We start from the raw sequence: 21,094 nt of genomic DNA on the forward strand, positions 1-21,094 counted from the left end.
AACTTTTTTCCTTAGTGTTTTGCCTATAGACTCCATCTTGCTTTTGGGACTTGGGACCTGGGACCATTGTTTGATGAACCTTTGATGGAGATATGCATTGAAGTGATCTGCATTGAGGGTTCGTAGTTAGTATTAAGTGTGACTTAGTGGCATCCTTGTTGACCTCTCTTGAGTCTCTCCTCCTAGATGCTGATTGTGGGTTTTGCAAAAAAAAAAAAAAAAAATATATATATATATATATTATCACCTTTTATTAAAGAGCCAACTTTTTAAAAAAGTGGGGACTTCTTGTCCTATTTGTCCAAAAGTTTCTTAGCCTCCCATGAATATGCTATCAACATAGAGAGAGAGAGAGAGAGAGAGAGAGAGAGAGAGAGAGAGAGAGAGAGTTTCTACTTTGGTTATGATTTGGTGCAATATGGTTCTTATGGACTCTTTGAGAGATGTCTTAAGTATAATTTTGGTAACATATGATTCTATGGATTCCAAAACATACTAACAAATGTATTTTTATTTAAGTAAGATTTTTTATGAATAAGAAAAAAGCAATTCCCTTGTTAATGGGTAAGAATATTTAAACCCTGCTACTAATATAAATATATATATATATATATATAAACCCATAAAGGAGTCTCTATTTTATTTTTATATATATGGCAAAGGGAGTCCCTACTTGAACACTTGCCATATGCATAGAGTCACAGTCTAGAGTGTAGAGACCCTTCAATCCTAAATTAATTGCGATCCAAGAATTGACTCAGCTGAAATAACAGTATGAAAATCGTATGCAGTTGTTACACCGGTATAGTGAGCATCGGGTAGTTGGGCACTCCTTGGAGTGCATGCCCAGATGCTTTCACTCGTCCAATACACACCGCACCTCATCACCCGGTATAGAGGATGTGAATTCGAAATAACAGACTTTTTACGTCATAAGAATATCCATTTGACTTTTTCTTTTCTGCTTTTTTGGCCTTTCTCTTTTCTGACCTTTTTGGGGTTTAGAAAATGACTCCACTTACACCAAACTCATTCATTACCTAGCGATTTGCCTAACACTCTTACAATGAAAGAAACGGTACTGTCATAAGACTAGGATTGTCTTAAAAGATTTCTTTATAGTGATGATTCCTTAATTCCAACTTACTTAACCTTCCTTTCCTTCATCAAAAGATGATCACACTACCTCACATCATAATCTCAAAGGAAACTAATCAAAACCAATGAATCTCTCTCTCTCTCTCTCTCTCTCTCTCTCTCTCTCTCTCTCTCTCCACCAGATAGGGACCCATATCACTCTACCAAACGACATTTCCTTCCCTCCTCATACAATGCCATCCACCGAATACTCTTCTTCCCATCCCCACTGTTCTTCCGCCATATTCTGTTTTGTTTACTTCCACTTCCACACCACACTCACTTCTATCACTTCTTTATCAATATCCATTTTCTGTTCTCAGAATTCAGGTAAGGTGAGCCAAATTATCCTGCCATGACAAACCTGGTGGTGGAGGTTCTTGATGCCACTGACCTCATGCCCAAAGATGGGCAGGGATCAGCAAGTCCATTCGTCGAGGTCGAATTCGATGACCAACGTCACCGTACACAGACTAAGGTGAAAGATCTCAACCCATCATGGAATGAGAAGCTTGTGTTCAATGTGTCAAACCCAAGAGACCTTCCCAACAAGACCATTGATATAGTAGTCTACAATGACCGCAAAGGCCACAAGAATTTCCTTGGCAGAGTCAGGATATATGGTGTCTCTGTCCCCAATTCTGAATCAGAAGCATCAATCCAACGTTACCCACTTGACAAGAGGGGCCTTTTCTCCAACATTCGCGGCGACATTGCTCTTAAAATCTATGCTGCTTATGACAACTCCTCATTGCCACCACAAGCCCATGCTACTGGAGAGCCTAATCCCCTCCAGGGATTCCACACTGATAAGCCAGGCGGCGAAGATGTCAAGTCCAATGAGAAGAAGAAGAAGAAGAAGGAGAAGGAGAAGGAGACAGAGACAAGATCATTCTACTCCATTGGAACTGGTGCTCCTCCACCTCCTGGTCCTCCGCCATTGTTCTCTGCCTTTGGGATTGATTCACAACAAATGAAGGACAAACCAGTGGAAACCAGGACTGATTATGGTCGTGCAGCTCAACCTGCTTCTCAAGCTACTGTAATGCATATGCAATTTCCTAGACAGAATCCTGAATTCAACATAGTGGAGACTAGGCCACCGGTTGCAGCCCGATTGCGATACAAGGGTGGCGACAGGACTATGGGCACGTATGATCTCGTTGAGCAGATGCACTACTTGTATGTCAATGTAGTCAAGGCTAAAGATCTCCCTTCCATGGATGTAACCGGGAGTCTTGATCCATATGTCGAAGTGAAGCTTGGGAATTACAAAGCAATAACCAAACACCTAGAGAAGAACCAGAATCCAGTGTGGAGGCAAGTCTTTGCTTTCTCAAAGGATAGGTTGCAGTCTAATTTGCTTGAGATTGTGGTGAAGGATAAGGATATTGGGAAGGATGATTTCGTGGGCAGAGTCTTCTTCGATCTTTTGGAGGTTCCCCTTCGAGTCCCGCCGGACAGTCCATTGGCGCCACAATGGTATAAATTGGAAGACAAGAAGGGGAAGAAGGCCAGAGGAGAGGTCATGCTTGCGGTGTGGATGGGTACACAGGCTGATGAGGCATTCCCTGAAGCTTGGCACTCTGATGCTCATTCCCTCAATCCTGAGAACCTCTCTACCACTCGGTCACAGGTTTACTTCTCACCCAAGCTCTGTTACCTTCGTGTCAATGTTATTGAAGCTCAGGACCTTGTACCTTCTGATAAAGGTAGGGTTCCTGATACTTATGTGAAGATACAATTGGGGAACCAAATTAGAATCACTAGGCCTTCACCGATGCGGTCTATGAATCCAGTATGGAATGATGAGCTCATGTTTGTAGTTTCAGAGCCATTGGATGAGTTCATGATCATCACAATTGATGATAAAATTGGACCTGAAAAAGATGAGATCTTAGGGAGACTAATTCTTCCTGTTTCAGTTGCTGGCCAGAGATTAGACCCCCATAAGCTTCCCAGTGCTCGTTGGTTCAATCTTGAAAAGCCTTCTCCTACTGAAGAAGCCATTGCTGTTGCTGAGAAGAAGAAAGAACCAAAATTCTCAAGCAAAATTCAACTCAGGCTCTGCTTAGATACTGGTTATCATGTCCTCGATGAGTCCACACATTTTAGTAGTGATCTTCAGCCATCAGCAAAATACCTCAGGAAGCCAAGCATTGGACTTTTGGAACTAGGCATCTTAAGTGCTAAAAACCTGCTACCAATGAAGACCAAGAATGGGAGGACGACGGATGCTTACTGTGTTGCCAAGTATGGGAACAAGTGGATTAGGACTCGTACTCTTCTCGACACTCTGCATCCTCGGTGGAACGAGCAGTACACCTGGGAGGTCTACGATCCATGCACAGTCATCACCATCGGTGTTTTTGACAATTGCCACATCAATGGAAGCATAGATGAAGCCAGGGATCAAAGAATTGGAAAGGTGAGAATTCGATTGTCGACATTGGAAACTGATCGCATATACACTCACTTCTACCCTCTGTTAGTCCTCCAGCCCTCCGGTCTTAAAAAGACGGGGGAACTTCACTTGGCAATTCGCTTTACCTGCACTGCATGGGTGAATATGGTAAGCCTCTATTCAAGGCCATTGCTACCTAAGATGCACTATGTTCAACCTATTCCAGTCCGCCACATCGATTGGCTCCGTCACCAGGCAATGCAGATTGTGGCAGCACGGCTTGCACGTGCCGAGCCACCTCTCCGGAGGGAGGCTGTGGAGTATATGCTTGATGTGGACTACAACATGTGGAGTCTCAGAAGAAGCAAGGCCAACTTCAATCGCATAATGTCACTGTTCTCCGGGCTAATGGGAGTCGGCATATGGTTTGCTGAAATCTGTAATTGGAAGAACCCTGTGACAACAATTCTAGTTCATGTGTTGTTCCTGATTCTGGTCTGCTACCCAGAACTGATTCTGCCAACTATCTTCCTCTATCTGTTTGGGATCGGGATATGGAATTATCGATTCAGGCCGAGGCATCCACCCTATATGGATGCTCGCCTATCACATGCGGAGCGAGCTCAGCCAGATGAGCTGGACGAGGAATTCGACTCATTCCCATCGTCACGGCCGGGGGACATCGTGAGGCGGAGGTATGATCGGTTGAAGAGTGTGGCAGGGAGGGTGCAGACTGTGGTTGGGGACCTGGCAACACAGGGTGAGAGAGCTCATGCTTTACTAAGCTGGCGTGATCCGAGAGCGACGGCAATCTTCATCTTCATTGCATTGGTTTGGGCAATTTTTCTGTATGTTACGCCTTTTCAGGTCGTTGCGGTGCTAGCGGGGCTCTACCTGTTACGGCATCCCAGGTTCAGGGGCAAGATGCCCTCTGTACCTTTCAATTTCTACAAGAGGTTACCTGCCAAGACAGACATGCTTCTCTGAGAATAAGACTTGTTTGCAAACAAGTTACAATTAGGTAGTTAATTCTCCAGTCTCCAGCCATCAGCCACTCATTTTAAGTTTAATAACAAGGACAAAGAGCCTTTACAACCAACTCTCCCACTCAAGAGAGGAATTTCAACATTTCCTTAATATGCACATCCTTTTCTTTTCTCTTTTACCAATGAAACCAATTCTTCTTTTTGGCTCATTCTCAGAATTTTCAGTAGTTTGTTAGTTAGCAGTAAGGAAGACCCAACTAAAAATTTGTCACAAAAGTGACTGGAAAATAACCTCACTGTGGCCAGTTCTTTTGGGAATCAACCAGAGTGGTTCAGAGCAAACCACCAGGTTCATCTGGATGAGCCAAATTTGACAATTGTTTTGATCAGTTCTTGCCCTCCATCTTTAGAAAATTAGTCACAAAAAAAAGAGAAACCGATAGACAAAGGGTAGACTCAGATGTTCACAACACTACAACTCTATACGCATTCAAGGGGTCCATCACTTACAAAATTAAATACGAGCATCAATATGAATTTAATAATATCAAAATAAAAATAAAAGCAATTTTACACTTGGCAACTACTACAATACTAGGTTCAAAAATTGCAGCTTCATATAAAAGTAATCCAACTCAAAATTGCCTGGGTTGATGTTACAATACACTAACATGGCTCTTCATTTTGATGATAGTGTCCGGAAACCCAGAAGTAACAGTAGAGCTACAATTGTTAGGGAACTTAAAAGCATCCCACCTAACAGAGCCCAATCAGTAAAACCTAAATTACCGATGCTTCTACCCTCTGTTTGTTGCTTCACCTTCGATTCTAAGAGATGTCCCTTCATCTTTGCTGCTCCATGGACTTTTCGCTTCCTCAGAAACCACCCAATGACATTTCTTCTGTTGTGATCTTCCAGCCTAGAGTTGTCCAGTTGGATAGTGCTTTTGCACAAAGTATCTTCTCTTTCACAGCTTTGCACCGCACAAGAACAAGTCTCTTCTAATTCTGAGCTTGGAAAACATTTATTGGGAATGGATTCGTTTCCAATGGACTTAGTATCCTCTTTTCTTCGATCAGGAGTCTGAATAACCTCAGCAAACACTGACCACCTTCCAACGGATGTGATCTTCACATCAGTTGAAGTCCCCAGCATGCTTTCAGGAGCAGCAACAAGCACCTGCACATATCCCTTGGTATGGCCCACCTTGCGCCACAACAGAGGAAAAGAAAAGAGGGGGGGGGGGAATAGAGGAAAAAATCATCAGAGCATACTATGGGGTAAGAACAAAATCCAGATCCCTAGAAAACTGACAACACTTGAATCAACTTAAGATTATTGCAACATCACTTCATGAGTTAACATGCACATCTTGCTTGGATCTGTAATAAACTAACAAATCTTTTTCACTCCACTGGAGTGTAAACTGAGGCACTCCTTGGCCAAATTCACCGAAATAAACTGGAAAAGCACTTCTGGCGGCTATTCTGGACAGACTAAGCACTCCTTGGAGAAGTCCAAAACTGAGTGAGGGAAAAACACAATGAAGACTGTATTGCAGCATAATGGTCAACCTAAAACCTATAGGCCATGAAGTTCAATTTAAACAGTTGTCTTACCAAGTGAACTCCATCAGTGGCAATTTCAGTAATCCAAATCTTCTCCACTCGGCCTTCCATTCCTTGATAAGGAGAGAATGATTCAAAAACAGACGTTAATTCACGACTCCGATTCTTAACTACATTACTTGGAACTTTCTTCATCCTCGCAGCAGGAGTGCCTGGATCCACAATAGAATATCGACAATTGAGATAACTCCATTAAACATATCAAACACCCTAAGCATAGGGTCCTACCAGCACTAACATAGGTTTTGAAATTATCATTTATTACTAGTAGGATATAATCAATCAATCCATTTTATCAAGACATCCAATAAATAAAAGTTTGGTACCATATATTGGTTAAAAAAAACTTGATCAACTCCCCTTAGAGTGGATTACCGACATAGGACGGACGTGAAATAAAGGCTGCTAGCATCTGCTACTAATAAGATCTTATCGATCAATCTATTCAACAAAGTGAAGTCATTCAATGTGGTAGAACTGTGCTGAGATGACACCTCACAGTAGGATCTCATCAATCTAAATTTTAAGAAAAGAAGGGCATTACATGATGTAGATATGGCCCTAGAATTTTGGCATTACCTACAGGAGGAGGAAGATTCAGAGCCAGCATTAATGAGCATTAATGGTCATCGAACTGGCCTATTTTGAATTTTTTTGGGCCAGAAGACCCAATCTGATTGGGACAGCAGTAGCTTTATTTGAGTCAGTATTCAGGTTGTGCTATTTTTGGAAACTTGCTTGAGTTATTTTTGGAAACTTGCTTGTTAATTAGTGAGTCAGTCATAGTAGAGTTATGATTTCCATTTATAATAACAGTCCTGTAGTTACTTTCCTATTTGGGTTATGACAAGTCTTTCCTAATTGTTCAGCAAGGTTACAGCCTATATATATGGCTCATCAGTTGTAACTTGGATTATTATTGTTCACTGAAATTTTCTCTAGCTGTTTGCAAAGATTTTCCTGAGATAGGTTATGTTCATCAGCTGTGAGAGCTGAGGGTGAGAGACCCAGGCTGAGATAGTTATTCCCCAACCCCCATTCTTCTCTTCTTTCCTTTCCTCCTATTATCTTTTCTTTCTTTTATTTTTGTTTTAAATGTTGAGTTGTTGAGGTTGTTAAGAGGTTGTTGGGTTTGGTACAAAGATCCAAACCAACCCATAGGTGCTGCTATTACAGAATCTGAGAAGCTCTGCAACAGTCAAATCTGGAGAATTTTCTGGGCAGGAATCAAGCAATCAGATTTCCACAACCCTTGACCAGATCTACTCCAGATTTTGGGGGTTTGATTACCACCCCAAGGGAGTCACTCGACCAAGAGATGAAAGTCAACAGAAGTAGTCACAACTGGTACTTGGAAATCATAGAAGTGTCCTATTTTGCATTTTTGCTACAAAAATCAAGAACTTCTAGATCCCCTCAACCTGAAATTTGATTCAAGAATCCTTTTAGGGTTTTGATCAGCATCACAGCAGGCCCCGTCAATCCAATTTTGGGCCACATCAGAGGTTCCTACAGCCAACAGCAGGTTATCCCCTTTTCAGCCCTGTTTTGGGTTTTGTTCTAAATCTGGTTTCTTGGTTTCTCTTGTTTGTGGGGATTTATTTGATTGGAGTTCTGGGATTATTCTTGGGGGTTATTGTTCCCTCAATACCCTTACATTATTACATGATTATTTCTCTTGTTTGTGGGGATTTATTTGATTGGAGTTCTGGGATTATTCTTGGGGGTTATTGTTCCCTCAATACCCTTACATTATTACATGATTAGGGTTTCATTTAGAAGGATTGTATAGTAAAAGAATATGGCGATAGCTACGCCCTTGTTTCAAATATCTAGCCTCAAAACACTTCCCTCCAGAATTTATTACTAACACAAAATTACTTCGGTATCTGAGATTTCCTGTAAAACCCAATATTTGCATAGGAAAGACACGAAAACATTACTTGGTACTACGTATTGGTTTTCTTACCCATTCTTAGGAAAAACATTACAACAAAGGTAGAAAAACATTAAAACAAAGGTATGCCTTATTAGTAGAATCTAATTAATCAATTTAACAAAATCAAGAAATTTAATAAATAGACCTTCATTAGTAAGATGCTGTGTAAATGTATATGCTGAGAGCCTTTGTACGAAAATCTCTATCTTCCAACTCAAAACACCTTCCTTTACAATTTGCTACTTGTAGGATCTCATCAACCAACCTTCTAAACAAAATCAAGCCATTTAATTAGTATGGTTGTGATTTAGAAGTAAATGTTGATGGCTAGTAGTTGGCTACAGCCCTTGTACTATTGGATTTAAAGAAAGAATTTTATTCTTTTTTTATCCTTTAGGTAGTGGGTGTTGAAATTTCTGATATTTCACTTTGCAAAGATTCAGTCCAGTTGTGAATGTAATGGTGAAAATTTTTAATCATGGGGTGCGACTTGGATTGAACCAAATAAAGTGGAATGGGGCCCAACCCCATCTCAGCTTCTGGCTAGGGTTTCCAATCAGGGATTGAGTTAGGTTGAGAAATGCAAGCCCACTGCCAGACTCTGCTGGTTTAGGGTTAAGGATTTGACTTCAGTTTGGCCCCACCCAACTGAACATCTAAAATGCAACAGCATAGAGAAACAAAAATACACTATTTTTACAACTGCTGATTTATTATCATCTAGAGGGTGGACCTTGGTGCAACGGTGTAAGGTTGCTCCAATGAGACCAAGTGCTCATGGGTTCAAGTCAGGAAACAGCCTCTAAGCAAAGCAGGGGCAAGGCTGCGTACATTATGACCTTCCCCAGACCCCGCAGTGGCGGGAGCCTCGTGCACTAGTCACGGCCTCTTTCCTTCTTTCTTTCTTTTTTTTTTTTTTTCCTTCTTTTTTTTTTTTCATCTACAAATACATTTTTATTAACTACGGATACAAATCTGATTTTTTATGTCTTAACTTCAGGTGCTTTTTTTTTGGGTGCATTCCATACCAACAAATTGGTTATACAACTTTTCTTGCTGTAAACTGTACATTTTGTTCAAGAACTGAACTTTGCCCCTTGTTTTCTTGATTAGTAACAATTTAGTGATAAGGAACAGCACAGCTAGTATTACAACATTAGGCCCCTTAACACAGGAAATAAAACTAGAACTCTATATTTTTCCAGCCTCTTCATTTCAAACGTCATCCAAACTCAAATTCATTACTTCTACTTCCCTTTTTTTGTCACTAAATCTCAATCTTTTATTTTTTTTCCCAGGACTTCCTTCTTTGATTTTATACCTTTCCCTTGATAAATTCTACATCCCTGACTGGGAAGTTCAAACATTAAAGGACTCTCACATGATACCCTATATATTTTATTTTAGGCCACAGCAAAAGGAGTTGTTCTTCTTGAAACTATCCTACATCAACCTTACTCTTACTGTCATATTAACAATATAACATACATATCCATGTAACAACATTCATGCAGATTATGTAGAAACACAACCCTAAAACGATGCAGAAGATAATGGAAAAAACAAAACAAACAATTTATCAGGTGAATACTGCCTTCTAACACAAGCTCCCTGATCTTGTGAAATCTCACATCAATATGCTTTGTCCTTGCATGAAACACCTGATTCTTTGCAAGATGTATGACACTCTGACTGTCACAATGTAACACTGTACCTCCTTGCTCCAACCCCAACTCACGAACCAGTCCAACCAACCAGACTCCTTCCTTGGCAGCCTCAACTGCTGCCATGTACTCTGCCTCTGTAGTGGACAATGCAATTGTAGACTGAAGCATCGCTCTCCATGATATAGGTCCACCAGCCAATGTAAACACATACCCTGTAGTAGACCTCCTCTTGTCTAAATCACCAGCATAGTCAGAATCAACATAACCTGCCAATTCTGTAGAGCTTCCCTTGCCACTGAACATAACACCTATATCTTTAGTCTTGCTCAAATATCTGAAGATCCACTTAATTGCATTCCAATGCTCCTTCCCTGGATTACTCATGTATCTGCTAACAACACTGACTGCATGAGACAAATCCGGCCTGCTACAAACCATAGCATACATGAGACTCCCAACTGCGCTAGCATAAGGGACTTGAGACATCTGCTCTACCTCCTCATGTGTTGTAGGGCATTCCCTTTCAGATAACTTGAAGTGGCCAGCTAACGGAGTGCTAACCGGCTTAGCCTTTTCCATATTGAAACGCTCTAGCACCTTTTCAATATACCTCTTCTGAGTTACCCAAAGTTTACCTGCATTTCTATCTCTAAGGATTTCCATGCCAAGGATCTTCTTAGCGGCACCAAGATCCTTCATCTCAAATTCAGCACTCAACAAAGACTTCAAAGAGACTATATCATGTTTGTTCTTTGCAGTAATGAGCATGTCATCAATATAAAGCATCAACAAAATAATGGAATTATCATTTGACACTTTATAATAAACACAACTATCATACTCACTTCTTGTGTAGCCAATCTTCATCATGTGAGAATCAAAGCGCTTGTACCACTGCCTAGGAGATTGCTTAAGGCCATAAAGCGACCTCTTAAGCAGACAAACATGGTCTTCCTTTCCCTGCACCTTGAAACCTTCAGGCTGCTCCATGTAAATCTGTTCCTCCAAGTCACCATGAAGAAATGCAGTTTTCACATCAAGTTGTTCAAGCTCTAAATCATACATGGCCACCAAAGCAAGTAGTACCCTGATCGAAGTGTGTTTCACCACTGGAGAGAATATTTCATTGTAGTCTATCCCCTCCTTCTGTGCATAGCCTTTGGCTACAAGTCTGGCCTTATACCTTTCACGCTCCTTCTCAGATGCTGCCTCTTTCTTACGAAAGACCCATTTACACCCAATGATTTTTCTTCCCTTGGGTTTTTCCACAATCTCCCAAGTCTTGTTCTTCTGTAGAGATTCCATTTCCTCCATCATAGCTGTCATCCATTTATCATGCTGTGCATCACTCAAAGCATCATGGTAGGAAGATGGATCACCTGTACCTACAGTGAGAGGCATAGGCAACCATGTCCTCAAACCCGTATCTCATAGGTGCTTTGTGAGTACGCTTCCCTTTACCCTTTGCCACAGTATAGGGAACTTCTACTGCTTCCTGTTGTCCTGGTAAGTCACTTGATGACTCATTCTCTTGTTGTTTCTAACTCACCTAACTCCACCTGCACAGTAGAACCTTCTTTATTTTCATCAACTGCTTGTGAATTGTAATTTGACTTCACTATATGAGACTCATCAAACACAATGTCTCTGCTAACCACAACTTTCTGTGAAATTGGATCCCACAACTTGAATCACTTTACATCTTTCTTAAAACCAAGAAAGATACATTGCTTAGACTTTGAGTCTAACTTGGAACGATGCTCACTCTCAACATGCGCATAGGCTGGACAACCAAATATTTTTAGAATAGAATAATCTACTGGTTTTCCTGTCCATACCTCTTCAGGAATTTTACAATCAATCGCCTTTGATGGAGACCTATTGATGAGGAAACATGCCATGTTCACTGCTTCTGCCCAAAATCTCTTGCTCAACCATGCATTCAACCTCATACTCCGAGCTCTTTCTAGAAGTGTTATGTTCATCCTTTCAGCTACACCATTTTGCTGTGGTGTCTTTGGAACTGTGAAGTGACGTGCAATCCCTTCAGCTTTGCACAATTCTAGAAACGGCTTGCATGTGTACTCTCCTCCATTATCTGTTCTCAAGTATTTAATTTTCTTTCCTATCTTCCTTTCTACCTCAGCCTTCCATTCCTTAAATTTAATGAACACCTCACTTTTATGTTTCACGAAGTAGATCCAGACTTTCCTTGAGTAATCATCAACAAAGGTCACGAAGTATTCTGCCCCACCTTTAGATTTTATTGTTGAAGGACCCCATACATCACTGTGTACATAATCAAGCACCCCTTTACTCTTATGTTTTGCAGTTTTGAAACTAACCTTGCACTGTTTTCCGAACACACAATACTTGCAGAAGTTCAGTTTACAAGTTTTTACTCCCTTCAACATTTTCCTTTTATGAAGCTCCATCAATCCTCTTTCTCCCATATGCCCTAACCGCATATGCCACAGATAGGTATCATCTGTATCAAATACTGCATCTGTAGTCACAGATGCTCCACCTATAACTGTGCTCCCTATGAGTCTGTATAGGTTTCCTGCTAGCTGTCCCTTCATGACAACCATTACACCCTTAATAACTTTGAGAACTCCACCTTCAGCTATGTACTTGCAGCCATTTGAGTCAAGTGCCCCCAAAGATATTAAGTTTTTCCTTAATTCTAGTACATGTCTCACATCTGCTAAGGTTCTTACTATCCCATCAAACATCTTGATTTTGATAGTGCCTATCCCAATGGTCTTGCATACGGCATCATTCCCCATTAGGACAGACCCACCATTATATGGTTGATATGTATCAAACCAATCCTTATGTGGACACATGTGATATGAACATCCAGAATCTAAAATCCAAGAATCAGAAGGTTGATTCTTACCTGATGATATAGAGAGTACATCTCCATCATCTCCATCTGAACTGTCAGCCACGCTAGCTTCCTCAGATGCCTTATCTACACCTTTCTTCTTTAAGTCCGCCTTCCTCTTCAAGCATTCTCTCTTCAAATGACCTTCCTTCTTGTAATAGTAAAAAGAGACTTTTGTCTTTGCCCCTTTCGATTTCGATCGACTCTTCCCAGATCCCTTCTGATTTGATCTCTCTCTTTCTTGCTCCTTGTCACCTCCGAAAAAACCTTCTCCTTGAGATTTCGTACTACTGGCCTTCTTCCTTGTTTCATTGGACATGAGGGCAACTGCGACTTCATCCATCTCAAGGGTCTCCTTCCCATACAAGAGAGTCGTTACTAGGTGATCATATGATGCGACGACAGCAATAGTAACGCCTTGTCTTCATCCTCGATCTTAACCTCCAGGTTTACAAGTTTACTTACGATCTGATTGAACATGTTAAGATGCTCCAATAGATCTGTACCTTCCTCCATCTGTAGAGAATACAATTGCTTTTTCACGAACAACTTATTCGTTAAGGACTTCGTCGTGTAGATGCTTTCAAGTTTCGCCCATAACTGTGGTGCAGATTTGATACCCACAACATATTGTAGGGTATCATCAGAAAGATTTAATTAAATAGCACTTACCGCCTTTTTTTCCATCTCTTCCTAATATTTGTCAGTAATTTTTACAGATTTCTTCAACTTTCCCAACAACATTTTTGCCAAACCCTATTGTATCAGAAGATCCTTCATCCTTTGACGCCAGAGGGTGAAATTGTTCTTCCCATTAAACCTCTCGATATCATACTTGACATTTGATCCCTTCCCTGCCATCGTGATAGTAAACCCTAGAAAACGAGAACCTATAGCTCTGATACCAATTTGTAGAAACGTAACCTTAAAACGATGCAGAAGATAATGAAAAAACAAAACAAACAATGCACACGGATTTTACGAGGTTCGGCAAAGTTGCCAACGTCCCTGGTGAGATGAGATCCTACTTCATTATCAATGGAGAATAGGGTTACAGCGCTCGTTCTCACACCTCTCAGTATTGCTTGCATTACAAAGAAAGAAACCCTCGCTACAAATATATAGCGAAAAAACCCTAATCCAAAAAGTACACAATTGCCCTCAAATAAAAAATTCGAGAGGGCGGGCTACACCCCCTACACCCCCTGCTATGCAGGGGGGCCTCCTACCCCCTTGCAATCCCCACGGCTAGCTAACCGGCTAGCGGGACCGCCGTCCTGCCTGTCTAGGTGCTGCACCAGTACTCCCTGGATTAAACTACGACGGAATACAAGACATCCTACACTAATAGGAATTACAACGGAAGAATAGTAAATCAAGAAATTATTGAAGCAACCAAGGATTTTGATGCCAAGTATTGCATTGGGATGGGAGGATATGGAAGTGTATACATAGCAAAGCTATCAATGGATCAAGTGGTAGCTATCAAAAAGCCTCACCAATCATTGCGGGATGAGTGTGAGAATGCCTACATACAAACATTCATAAATGAGATATGTGCATTGACAAAACTATGACACAGAAACATCGTGAAGCTATATGGTTTTTGTTCATCTACACAACACTCCTTTTTAGTTTATGAGTATTTTGAGAGAGGAAGTTTGGCCAAGATCCTCAACAACTGTGAATTTTCATTGGAAATGTATTGGATAAGAAGGGTTAAATTTATTAAAGGTGTAGCAAATGCTTTATTTTACATGCACCATGATCGTTCACCACCGACTATTCACCACGACATTTCAAGCAACAATGTTTTGCTTGATGAAGAATATGAAGCATGTGTCTGACTTTGGCATTGCTGGACTTCTAAAGCGTGATTCATCCAATTGGGCTTCCCAGGCTGGTACGTGTGGATATGTTGCTTTAGGTAATAAATTCATCATTTTCCTCATTATAAAAAAAGATATTTAGAGATCGTACGTGCATGAAGTATAATTTTTTTTTCTAATATCATGCAACAAATTCTTCATTTTTTTCCTATTTAATATTTTACGTGGTGAGACTTCATAGATAAGCCATCATTATTAAATGTTCAGAACATTTTTCCTTTATCATGAACTTCAAAATTAAGTTACCACTCCTAGTAAATAAATTTTGAATTTTCTGCACGTTCCTTACCATTTATGAGTTAATGAACTATTAGCTTTATTGTTTTGAGAATCTAATTAAACGTAATTAAACATTTGTTGAACTTCCATTCCTTCTAGAGCTTGCCTACACAATGAAGGCGACACAAAAATGTGACATTTACAGATTTGGGGTACTAACATTAGAAGTGCTGATGGGAAGGCATCCAAGTGAACTCATCTCTACAGTATTATCATCGTACTCATTACTGCCATCAACAAAGCAAATGATACTATTAAGAGATGTGTTAGACAAATGGCTCTCCCCTCCCACAATTGAGATGGTTGAAGAACTCTTAGCTGTTACCAGTCTAGCAATCTCATGTTTAGCCACAAATCCACAATATCGGCCTGACATGCACTATGTGATTGAAAAGCTATCGTCTTGAAGCCATCTTTTGCCTTGCGATATGCTTCATACTGAAAATATTCAAATATTCAAAAAATAAATCGGGATTCTTTGTAATTGAAGAATTTGTCTTGTTTGATGATTTTCTAGATTTCCTGTAGTTTGCTTAAATAATTTCGCTTTTGCTTCCATGTACTTTCGGTATTGGGTGGACATCCTTTTCTTTTGTAGGCTTTTGTGGGATTAGGCCACCACCCAAACCAATTAGGTTGTATCTTTCCTTTTCATTTTAATAAATGCTTGAAGAGAAATTAAGCTGCTAAATGATTAATTAGCTAGGGACCAAGTAAAATGTCTTCTTGTAATTTAATTAATTCATAAAATTGTGTGAAGATTCAAAATACTTTCAACTGCAAAGGAAGTTTCATAATACTTTATGTCAATTCAATTTTTCGGGCTAAATGAAAATGATATATATATATATATATATATGCTAAAGTTTTCGAAAAACTTTATTATAAAGAAGGGAAAAGAATTAAGCCAATACACAAAGCCAGCCAACCAAGCTCCATCTTCGGTATTGCCGTCAGCACAGAAGACTCGGCCTCAATATAAGAATCTAAATTGCTAACCCTGACAAGTTTAGATCCACCTCTTGGAGATCTCTTTTTACTAATTTAAAAATCAGAGGAGGAAATCTCATTCTTTCTTCATAGCGCCCGCAATTCCTCTCTTTCTAGATGTTGTCTAAAATTAAGATAAACCCATCCAACTAAGGATCTTTAGCAGCCAAACCTCTGCGCTTTCCTTTTCTCCAAATAGCTAGATCAAGAACAGTAGCGGGGAAGATCCAAGACACACTAAAACACTTCAAAAAACTCTTCCAAATTTCCATGCTAAAACTACACTAAAAAAAAATATGAAAAATACTTTCCTCAACTAACTAACATAAGGAGCACTAACTAATTAGAGAAGACGGGCTTATATATTTAAGAGAATCAGGAATTATTTAAAAAAAATTTAAATTCTATTCCATGGAACCTCTTTGCATTCAAATTCTAGCAGGACGGCAACAAAATTGCATGGATTTTTTTTTGATAGGTAACTTTTATCCACTCCAACATCAGTCTGGCCTCAAAATTGGCAAACATGACGTTCACTTCCACGAGAGGGGGGAGGATTGGGTTTGAAAATTGATATTCATAATGCATTTGACACCATCTCCTGGAATTTTTTGTTTCATGTTCTACGAAGGTTTGGCTTCTCTGACAGATGGATTTCCAGGATTCATCAGCTCTTTCAGACTGCAAAAATTTTGGTTCTGCTTAATGGTGGATCGGTGGGATATTTTGGGGTAGAAAGGGGCTTGCGTCAAGGGGATCCTCTCTTTCCTATGCTCCTTATTATTGCAGAGGTGGTGCTCTATAGAAGTCTCTTTGATCTTGTAGCCAAGAAGAAGATGAAAGCTCTAAATGGGTTGCATGGTGTTATCACCCCTACTCACATCTTGTTCGCGGATGATATTTTTGTTTTCTCCAATGCTTCAATCAAGAACTTAAAAATCTTTCTTTCTAGATATGAGGCTTTCTCTGGGCAATAGATAAATCTTGAGAAGAGCAAGCTGTTCCTTGGCTCCCTTCCTGCACAGAGAAAACAGGCTATTATTGGTGAGCTTGGCATTCTTGTGTGTCACTTCCCTAACCGGTAGCTGGGTGTGGAGATATTCAAAGGAAGAGTGAAGAAGGAGTCTTTGAGCCCGATCCTGGACAAGGTAAAAGGCCATCTTTCAGGATGGAAGGGGAAATTTCTATCTATGGCTGAGAGAGTGGAGCTCGTGCGCTCCGTTATTTTGGGTATGCCTAATCATAGCTTCGCAGTCACTAATTTCTATTATGGAGAGGTGGATGGGGAATTTTATTTGGACTGGCGAGATTGACTCTTCCAAAAAAATCTGTCAAATGGGAGATGTGTTGTAGGATGAAAGAGGAAGGTGGTTTGGGGTTAAGAAGACTAAGAGACCTGAATAAATCTCTGCTTAACAGCATGGCATGGAGAATCAAGCATGATGACTTGCTAGCATTTAAGTTCTTGAGGGCTAGATTCTTAAAGGGGGACGGTTCCTTAAGGTCTGGCTACAGGTCATCTTTTATATGGCCTGGCATCAGGAAAATGTGGAGCTTCATCTTGTCAAATGAAAGATAGATGGTTGGAAATGGTAGGAAGATTAACTTCTGGTCTGATAAATGGGTTAGTAGTTTCTCAGTTCATGAGCTTGCGGAGGTGGGGGAGATTGCTAATCGGCCTTCTATGGGGAAGATTGCCAGTTTTATCGACAATTATCAGTGGAATTTGCCTCAAGTACAGTCCTCTATGCTGAATGATATTTTTAATGTGATTAAAAATATCAAAATTCCAAAGTATGAATATGAGGATATTTGCTTTTGGAAGTGCAACCGGATGGTTCTTTTAACTCAAAGTTTGCTTGGGAGAATATTAGGATACGTAATCCTAAAGTTCTTTGGGCTTCTCTAGTTTGGTGTAAAAAGTTGTAGCCTAGAATGTCCACCTTTGGATGGCGTCTGGTCCACGGGAAGTTGCCTTCGGATGATGTGGTCAGTAAGAGAGGGATTGCTCTTGTTTCAAAGTGCAACCTATGTGGTGTGGAAGAAAAATCTGTAGACCATATTTTCCTTTACTGCCCCTACTCTGTGGAATTATGGAGATTCTTTTGTGGTTGCTTCAATGTTGGGTGGACGAACCCTCATTCCATGCCCTTGCTCTTCCAATGGTGGAAAAGAATGCTTATTCATGTTTGCTGCAAAGAAGCTTGGGAGATGGGGTTGGTCATCGTGGCTAACAAGATTTGGAGGGAGAGGAATGCGAGGCGGCATGATGATAGATTGAGGCATCCCAAGTACATTTTCCAAATGATCATTGATGAGTTAAAGAATAACAAGCCTAGTACTAAAGGGGCTGTTAGAACTGTAGCTGATATTATGTGATGTAGAAGATTGGGCTTGAGTATTCAGGACGCGTGCTCCAGATAGATTTTAGAGGTCTTTTGGTGTAGGCCTCATAAATTGGGTCAAGTTGAACTTTGATGAAAGCCTCATATAAATTGGGTCAAGTTGAATTTTGATGGAAGCTCAATGGGCAATCCGGGTCGAGAGGGTGCAGGTGGTATTTTTAGAGATCATATGGGAAGTGTGTTGGGATCCCATAAAATTTTTATGGGGATTTCGGAAGTATTTAAAGCTGAGATGGAAGGGCTAATGGAAGGCCTTATGCGCTAGAGATATGGGCATTAATCAACTATGGGTGGAGTCTGACTCTAATGCGGTGGTGACACTGGTGCATCAAAAGAAGGTCCCATGGTTTGCTGCTCAGAGATTGTCATTTTAGAAATCATACTTGGATGGTATCACCTAGAAAATATCTCACAATTTCAGAGAGGCAAACATAGTCGTTGATTACTTAGCTAGAGACGTAGCAAATTCTGGCATCTCGGAATCAAATATTTTTATTTCTTGCTCATATTGTGGACCTCCTTAGCAGAGACACTAATGGTAGGCCTAATTATAGATTATGTTAATGCGTTTCCCCTTCCCCCTGTTGATGGCATTGCCCAAGGTGGGGGGTTGGAGAATGAGGTTTTTCTACATTTCTTTGCTCTGTATGATATTCCCTTTTTCATAATTTTTCAATAAAATCATCTTTTAGGGAAAAAAAAATAAAAGTAGTAAGGAAATAAAAAATTCAAAAAAAGACAACTACTACAACCTTCTTTGGGCATACCAAAATAAAGGAAGAGAGGTCTCTAAATCAAGCAAGACAGACCCTGCAGCCCATTTCATGAAATATAGAAAAGAAAAGCCATAAAAAATGTGAAAAGATGCTATGAAAGAGTTAAGAAGCCCAATCGCGGGAACAAAGAAAGTACGGGGCACTTTTCATGCGATGACTCTTCCACAGAAAACTTCTCACTATTGGATGGTTTAAGTTTCTAAAGATTGCATGACCATCGTTGTCATTCGACTCTGTTGCTTCCTCTGAAGAATCCAAATGTTTACCCTCTACATTATCATCTTGATTGGTCACGTCCTTATTATGGTTCAATCTAACCTCAGAGACTTGAGTGTCTTCACAATGAGGCTCTTCTTTTTCATGCTCTTCCTCTTGCTCTTGCTCATTCCACTATGAGATATGAAGGAATGATTTTCCCTCATTAATTTCCAAACTGACTCCATGAGGAATGGGAGTATTATCCGCAGGCTCTAAAAGCTCCTCAAAAGAAGCGATAGATGAATTATCAGCTTCGGGGTCCAATGTATAGTGAAGGATTTAAGTAGTCAAACCAATGTCCACCTCAGCAACCCTAACCGTGACTTCCATCTTATCTCTCTTACTTGACTCCCCATAAAGAACTAATCGATTCTTAGATTTTTAAGAAGTGGAGAAGAATATACTTTCTCCCAATAATCTTCCTTCCTTGCATAAATGTCCATAGTGCGATACATAATAGAGTCATCCATAAAATATGGAATATTCTTCATATGGAGAAGTGCCTTCTCCCCTTTGGCCGAACCAGAGTGGTCCCCAACCATCATTCCTACATTACCTCCTTCAATCTCTCTTTCCTCCAATAGCACTCCTTCATTCAAATTCAATGGGCTATACTACTAATATCTATCCACCACATCAGAATTTGACTTACCCTCTTTTGAGTTATGAACATTTGCCCTCTCACCAACCATTGAAAATGGTTCAAGCGTCCCACTTTCCACAATTTCTGCTTCCACCTCAAAATTGCATGGATTTTGTACTTCGTATATCTTTATTTATTGAAAAATCTACCAGGCTAGATTCTTCTTCCCAATCACAGATGATCAGAGACGATGTAACTATAGCTTTATGAACCAAGAACAAACCAACCACAAAAATAAAATCGGAGAAATTTTGTAAAAAGCTGTAGCTTCTGCAAAAATGGACTTTTTATTTTTATTTTTATTTTTATTATTATTTTTTATTTTTTATTTTTTATTTTTTATTTTTTTAGTGGGTACACAGCCACCACAAATCAAAGCCACATACATCCAACTCCAATTCATATAAGCAGGAAAGATGAGCTTGAAATTTTTGATAGCACTATAGTCTTTTAGACAAACCTACTATTTCTATGAACGTTCGTGGTTTTCTTCCTCTCTCTACATTGCAATAAGTATAATTAAATTGTATATTATAAAAGTACATGTGTGTTATCCAATGGCTTAGATTTAATAATTCTAATCTGACATATCTTTAAAAAAAAAATGGCCCAAAGGTTCTTCCTTGATCGTGGGTGAAAAAAAATTCATATCCAAATTTATTAGTCACTAGATTCTTGGGTCACTTTTGCACAGATAAATTTTTTAGCCTTCTTGTTCAAGGAAGGTTAGAAAACTTATCAAACGGGTTGGTTTTTCAAACGGAAGAAAACCAACCCGTTTGATTTGTTTTTTGGCTGAAAGATGAGTACTTTAGATCACGTTCAATCTCCAATGTATAGTCAAAGTGTGGATGCTACAGTTACATCAAATGTGCATTTTAGGATCACTATAAATATAAAAAAAAAAAAGAAGAAATATTAAAGAAATAAATTGCAAAATAAGTAGTTTTGACATTGTTTATACTATTTTATTGTATACTTACTTGGTCTATTCTTTTTTGGGAAAGGGATAGGTATGCTAGCAGATTACCCTAGAATCTTATGTGCTAGTAGGATTTTAGCCCTTCCTCTCTTCCAAAAAGAGAAGAAAAAAATTGAGAATTTGGGAGAGAGGATGGCCCCATCAAGGTTTTGGCTAACTTCTTCCCTCTAGAATCAAATATTCTCCAAGTCTAAAAGTTTAACATGTTAATCCTTCCTTG

General features: G+C 39.7%; 2 protein-coding genes across 3 annotated transcripts in view; one reads left to right on the forward strand and one right to left on the reverse strand.

The window, feature by feature from the left end:
• The first annotated feature begins 1,201 nt into the window (after window positions 1–1,201).
• LOC122082583 (FT-interacting protein 7-like) lies at window positions 1,202–4,736 on the forward strand. Its single transcript, XM_042650252.1, has one exon. It carries the CDS (start codon window positions 1,493–1,495, stop codon window positions 4,526–4,528), a length of 3,036 nt encoding a protein of 1,011 aa, XP_042506186.1. The 5' UTR covers window positions 1,202–1,492; the 3' UTR covers window positions 4,529–4,736.
• Window positions 4,737–4,988: 252 nt separating this feature from the next.
• LOC122082603 (threonylcarbamoyladenosine tRNA methylthiotransferase) overlaps window positions 4,989–21,094 on the reverse strand; it is a 142,828-nt gene continuing 126,722 nt past the window's right edge. For both annotated transcript variants that reach the window (XM_042650284.1, XM_042650292.1), the window contains 2 exons: window positions 6,148–6,308; window positions 4,989–5,734 (listed from right to left, as the gene is read on the reverse strand). In XM_042650284.1, coding sequence (XP_042506218.1) covers window positions 5,207–5,734; window positions 6,148–6,308 — 689 coding nt within the window. In that variant the 3' untranslated portion in view covers window positions 4,989–5,206. The remainder of the gene's footprint in view (window positions 5,735–6,147; window positions 6,309–21,094) is intronic.

Source organism: Macadamia integrifolia, chromosome 1 (genome assembly GCF_013358625.1).
Source record: "Macadamia integrifolia cultivar HAES 741 chromosome 1, SCU_Mint_v3, whole genome shotgun sequence".
NCBI lineage: Eukaryota > Viridiplantae > Streptophyta > Magnoliopsida > Proteales > Proteaceae > Macadamia > Macadamia integrifolia.

Bases quoted from the DNA above. Each gene is read 5' to 3' on its own strand.
- LOC122082583 (XM_042650252.1), top strand. From the start codon at position 1,493: ATGACAAACCTGGTGGTGGAGGTTCTTGATGCCACTGACCTCATGCCC.